The 6,422-nt window shown below is 37.7% G+C and overlaps 1 protein-coding gene across 1 annotated transcript; it reads right to left on the bottom strand.

The window, feature by feature from the left end:
• Positions 1 to 3,812: 3,812 nt before the first annotated feature.
• On the bottom strand, positions 3,813 to 5,705 carry LOC139976103 (transcription factor HES-4-like). Its single transcript, XM_071984542.1, has 3 exons — positions 5,551 to 5,705; positions 4,915 to 5,010; positions 3,813 to 4,592 (listed from the first exon to the last, which is right to left on the bottom strand). Exons 1-3 carry the CDS (start codon positions 5,602 to 5,604, stop codon positions 4,050 to 4,052), a joined length of 693 nt encoding a protein of 230 aa, XP_071840643.1. The 5' UTR covers positions 5,605 to 5,705; the 3' UTR covers positions 3,813 to 4,049.
• Between the last annotated feature and the right edge of the window lie 717 nt (positions 5,706 to 6,422).

Raw genomic sequence — 6,422 nt, 5'->3', positions numbered from 1 at the left:
TCATAGATGCAATTTGACCAGATGTTTATTTGTTTTTCTCTTCATTGACCTTGGATTGGGTAGGCTACGATTTAAACTTTCACTACTACGGTTGTAAAGCTTATACACTACTAGAGAACATGAGTATTTTGTGATCCACTTTATTTTAAAGTAGGAAATCTACTTTATTAAAAAGAGAAGCTAAGTGAAAAACCTGGCAACTTACATGATCCGCCTTAAGTTTCCAATCCATATCTGAATCACATATACTTCTGGGTAGCTTCAGCCCCCCCCCCCCTCCTCAGCAGACAGAATATTACAAAAATACAAGCGCATAGTATACAAAGATACAATTTGTATGTGTGGTACAACCATAACAATCGAAAATTCTTCAAAATTGCAAAATGTACCACAAGTTTTAAATCTGGACGAAAAATTAAAAAAATATTGTTTCGCCACTTATATGAAGACCTATACACATATTTCATATTAGCCTACTTTTGCATATGAGAATCGGGACAAAGGTCCTTAAGTAGACATCACGTAATTAGGTTTACTATACGAGGTTTACCTGGACCAGGTTGAGCGAGAAGAAGTAGAAATGCCATAACGTTCGCACAGGCTCAATACTTGAATAACGTATTTGAGTGAATTCAACTGAGAAGTTAACTATAAAATATCATTGTTTGACATTTTTAGCTCTACACAACATTGATTAAATTGCCTGGTTACTTGAAGGGGATATATTTGTTGATATAGCTTGGACTGTAAAACCGGTGTACGAATACATTTGGTCCCCTGTAGAAATTGTCCGACCGGACTAAATATCCTTAACAATTTTGAATGTTTCAAAGTAAAGTTAAAGGTCACTAGGGTAAGATCCGATTTAATGTTCTTTACACACAAGGCTAAATACTTGATCAAGTCTTCTATTTTTCTGTTGTTGTTATGGAGATGGGGTTTGCCAATGTTGAATCTAAAGAATGGAATCTCTTTACATGACCAAATGATGGCGTTGGTTTCAATGTCGACACTGCTTACATTCTACCTTGAAAATATGAAATGAAAAACAGAAAGTATAACATTCCAGATCCTCTAGTGGCACTATGACGTCACAGATAAACACAATGACAGCTCACAGACATGACTTTAAACAAGGATATCTCCAAAGCGGGAGAAGATTTTTTTTTCGCTGTTTAGGTAAGTTGTTATTCACAAAGATCTCTATCAGGTAAACTTAAGATGATCGTTGGGCTTGTGTCCCCTTTAAGACTGTTGGTGTTAACATTTCCCATCACCGTGTCTGTACGTTGAGGTCCTTTTCTTAAAATTTTGCTGCAATTCATTATTTTTCTGCAAAGTATTGAAATTATTATATTGTTGTAAAATTAATGTTGAATTGATGAGGTTAAATAATGATGTGGTCCTACGTAAGAAACACCTAAAATGACGGCAGTATTGCATTATTGAAAACTGCAATTTTTTATGTCTCAACAACGTATAGTGTGTCGTTAAATAAGGACGTGGAAAACAATTCCTGACAAGATATTTGTTTCATCGGAAATGGAAGATAATTTTATGTAGTATCTGATGTGACTTTTTCGATTAGCGAAATATATTGTAACAGTCCAGCTCTCTGCAAGCGGTGACGTTGCCAAATAAAAGATGGCGCCCTTCAAGAATATATATTGAAGTTTTCAGTATGTGGTGATGTATAGCAAAAAGATACGTCGATTTCATCGATCGGTCATTGTTACCGAGTTGTTTCTGTATGTGGAATCAAATGTACTTGTGTGTGGTGTAGTTGCGTGGGGTATTATCTGGTGCAGGTAAGTACAATGAGTTATCAATAAAACGACTAGAAATCTTACATATTTCCAGACATATATTACGGTCTCCTTTGTAGGGAGGGGTGGGGGTGAGGACAGAAAATAAATTCAACGTGAGACATACATTGTAATCAGGTGTACACGTTCTGCTGTAATAACTACTTTTATTTGTATGTGAGAGAGAGAGAGACAGAGCGGCGGAGGGGTAGGGTAGTGGGGTGGGGGTGGGATGGGGGTGGAAAGGTCGTGTACACCTCCAGATTTCAAGACCATCAGTAGTTTATTTCATCCTCTCCAACATCCAAGCATAATAAAGAAATGAACGATGACTGAAAATAGAATAAACAGTCAGTTGGTCAATTTAGGACTTTTTTTCCGACAATGGTTAACCTACCAGGGCGGACGTACACTATACTCGTATATGGTATTGAACCGACAGCATGACATCGGATAAAAGCTTAGTCCCTCATTTCGTTGTTTGTTATGCTTAGTTATAGCTGTGATGTCTATCTAAAGTTATCTCAAGATATGGTTATTTTTAGTAGAACTTGTTATTGCCTATTATTCTTTATAATTTTGGCATATTTTTAGTCATCATCATTCTTTTTGTGTGATTTACAGTTGAAGAGAAATGAAATAAACTACTGATGGTCGAAACAATTTGAGAAGACTGAAGGTCATTTAAGGCGTATTTTTTTTTAAAGAAATCCTAGTTGAAATTGGAAGATTACACAGCGATAACTGGCAGATGAGTTGGGGGGGGGGGGTTGTACTATATTCAACTTAGACCTATTCTAGCACAACATCTCACCAGTCATGATGTCAATAACTGAGTGTGATGTGTTGATGAAGCCAGCAGCTATCATATGATGTGTAGCACATGTTATGTTTCCTATGCACTAACGGCCTTGAAAACTGACGAATTTAGTATGTAAGTCAATGGAGTAATTATTGTACAATATTGGCTTACTGGCAAGTGAACGATATACCTATATGACTGGACTTTGAAACTTAAAGTTTCATATAGTCTCTGTGCATTTGTAGTTTCATAGGCTAACTGCATTGCTAACTTATTATGAGCCTGTCACGGCCCACACAAACGCCCTCACTTTGTATGTACCTACATGACTACACTCCCTGGTGTGTTGTCCGCCCCAATGAACAACCGAAAAGTTCTTCCTAATATTGCAAGCACTCCACGCGCACTACAATACTGCGTATTTGCAGGCAAATGCAGTTCTGGTTCACTTTGGCTTTGAGCAACTAAGTGCTCATAGGCTGTTTATGTAGAGCGTCCTCTATTTAACTAAGTTGCTGTATTGACAAGATGTGCATGCCAGCATTACAAATAAGATTGTAATTTATATATATTTGTATATTATATACTTCATGTCATATATATATATACATGATGACATGGTCTTGAAGTAGAATTAGGCGATTAGAATGTAATCAATGAACCTGCGATTGTTTATATATACCAATAGACTACATCAGTGTAGTAATCCTTAAATATAACTGATGACGATGGGGGTGGGTGGTCAGCCTGCCGAAGGAGGATGGGGGGGGGGGGTATTTACGGAGAATTGTTGTTTCATTACCCTTGTACACAACGCTACCGAGGTCGACGATGGAGGTGTTGAAGGCGGTTTGTCGGAAGGTAAGGGGTTGCCTGTGCGGCCGGGGTGGGTGCGGGAATTGCAGGGTCGTCTCGGAATTATTAAAACTTCATTAAAATATCTAGCGACAGAAAATTGAGTGTACATTTTTACGACGGAATGGTAGCAAATAGCGCGAGTAAAATCCGGCTTCGTAATAGAGAGGTGGAGGGGTGGTGGGTAGGGCAGTTTAGTCTAGTTCCTTAAGTTTTCAACGCAGTTTCTAAAGGTTTTGTTTGTACCTAGTTGCATTTTGAAGCTAGATGATAATTCATATACGTGAAAACAAGTTAACGTAATTGAAAGGTAAATGCATTGAGTACCAATGATACAAAAACAGGTTACATGATATTCATTATTTATGTATTAAAAATCAACCAGCGATCACGCAAACTGAAAAGGAGCTCCAGTAAAGATATTTTGCAGAAAAATAGAAGTTTTGTATATATGCAATATGAAAGAAAAATATAAATCTTTTGATAAAAATAATTATTAATCACATTTGAAGGTTTTCAATAGTTCCATTGTCTCAAAAAAGGGTTCATTTGACTGTTGCTTTGTTTGTTACTCTGACATTAGCGACTTATTCCAACCATGGCCTCCACACGGGAAGCATATGCCCAGACACGACATTGTTCTTTCCATCAAAAACGGAGTGAGCCATTTTCAAACCATTCCTTGCGAACGACCGCTCAGCCGATTCCATTGGTGATGTTGGAGGTGTCATCAAAGAATAGGGACTCCCATTCCAACTTTGCTGCACGGTAGGTTGAACCTCCACTGTTAATTTTTTGTTGGACAATGTCGTAACTTCTGTCGCTGGTCGATTGTGTCTCGCGGCGGGTGGTGAGACAGAAGAAGCATGGGTTGGTGTTGGTGGTGAATGCATATTGGTAGTACGACTTGCTACGTGGTTCAAAAGTTGAATCCGGGTATTTGTATCGATCGAGTCACATGACAGTAGAAAATGCGAAACTTCTCCCAGGCACTCGCTGAAACCAGCTTGGAAGTGATTCACGGTAGGTTGTTGTCCTTGGTTTGTCAAGGCCTGTTTCTGGAGACCGCGCAAGTAAAGTAGAGTCATCTCTAAAATATCAGCCTTCTCTACCTTCGAATTCTGTGAGACCTGAAAATGGATGAAAGGAAAAGATATAAATTTAGCTACGATCAGTATTGATTTTATCTCTGATAAAAAAACGTATTCCATTTGGCGATGGACATATCAGCGTACATGACACCAACATACAAGGAATTATGTACAAAAATAAGTAACTAAAATAACTAAGTAAATTTGGACTTCTTTAAAGAAACTGATTAAAATTTAAACAGACTAAAGCTAAGCAATCTCTATGGACATAAACAGTTGTAAAAGAAAACTGCTGTCAAAACCTGTACGATCGTTATTTGGTTCTATAGGAAGAAATAGATGAATGAAGAATGTAACCTACCTTGTTTTCTAATGCAGGAAACACCAAATTCTTCAACTGGAAAAGACTGTCATTGATTCTTGCCCTTCGTCTTCTCTCGGTCAGATGCTTATTAATCTGTAATAAAAGAAATGTATACGGTATAGTTAATGATTTATTCCTCCTGTGGTTAGCAAAAATTCATAACGTGTAAGGCTTCGCTTGTGTCGTCTGCTCAGCGACAACCATTATATATACCGCTACGTGATATGTAAATGCAAAAAGCCACGCTATTTATGATGATTGTCACTATGCACAACACAGCCGCTAAAGCAGTCCACACGAAAAGCAGACGACACGAATACAATCGCCTAGCAGACGACCTGTTGCACACAATGTAAGTTTACGATGTTGCACAATATTGGTTTGTCCCAATGCCTAAGACCATCTAATACGTGTGATTAGTAAACAGACATTTTTTCTAAACGCCGACACATGTTGTAAAAGCTTACGATTTTGAGTTAATAGGCCTCTGCTTGTGACTATGCTTAGACACGAATGGATCGAAGTTGGATAACCAGATTGATAGAAAATAACGGTGTAGCCAAATTCTTCTTTAAATACGTTATTTATTTGAATTAACCAAATAGATGCAAAAAAATGAAAGTTCTTGCTTACCCTTGGACGGCGTTTATGCTGTCGAACGTCTGAATTTAGAATAACAGTTGCCATGTTTCCAATAAAATAAGTAAAACGATAGTTGCTATATTATATGTGTAGATGCACAGTGGTCTGGCTTTGAATTGAGAATGATAACAAAGTCTGTCCGAGAGATGTATTTATAAAGCTATCTGGGACTTCATAGATACCCAGTACGATCAGTGACGTTTTCTCCAAATAAGCCAATCAGGAGTGAGTATTTCTCGTTTGAAGGGGCACGCGACTATTTTGTTTGACCTGTCGTTGCTACTATTGTGTTTACCTAATACTGCTTGCTCTTGGTTCGATTGAAGCCATTGTGATAGCATTTTCCTGTTCTATTCACGATCGTGGGAACGTGGTTTGAAGTAGAATGATGAATACTTGTTGCAAAGAACCAAATGACGGAAGCTTTATTGAAATACGTTCCTTTGATGGATGGTTAGATCTTGTGTCTCTAAAGAGAAGGCACGCGGGATGGCCTATTCATTGGTCGTGGGAAAAACTGATTCAGTCATTCATAGGTCCACCTGATTAGGAATAGAAGTCTCGTAATCACATAAGAGCCAGACATCTGCCATAGATAAATATTATAGATCACTAAATTGGTTTTCATTAGATTATTTAGGTTTGAAACTAAATAGTAAAAGTTGGCTGACTCTTTTCCCATGATCAATGACCTGATATTGTTTGTTGTACGTGGTTATGAGTTACACAAAGGAGAGAGATGTTTATGAAAATGAAAATAAAGTGAGAGAGAGAGAAAGGGGGGGGGGTTTCTTTTATATATATAGCGCGGAATGATAACGGTTTCGGTTACTTTCAAGTTTATTTTACATTCATGTATAGGG

Source organism: Apostichopus japonicus, chromosome 11 (genome assembly GCF_037975245.1).
Source record: "Apostichopus japonicus isolate 1M-3 chromosome 11, ASM3797524v1, whole genome shotgun sequence".
Classification (NCBI taxonomy): Eukaryota; Metazoa; Echinodermata; class Holothuroidea; order Aspidochirotida; family Stichopodidae; genus Apostichopus; species Apostichopus japonicus.
This window is presented reverse-complemented; position numbering and strand designations above follow the sequence as displayed.

Excerpts from the sequence above, each read along its gene's own strand:
- LOC139976103 (XM_071984542.1), bottom strand. The coding sequence starts at position 5,604 with ATGGCAACTGTTATTCTAAATTCAGACGTTCGACAGCATAAACGCCGT. Across the intron at positions 5,011-5,550 it reads AGCATAAACGCCGTCCAAGG|ATTAATAAGCATCTGACCGA; the intron begins GTAAGCAAGAAC and ends CTTTTATTACAG. Across the intron at positions 4,593-4,914 it reads TTCCTGCATTAGAAAACAAG|GTCTCACAGAATTCGAAGGT; the intron begins GTAGGTTACATT and ends ATCCATTTTCAG.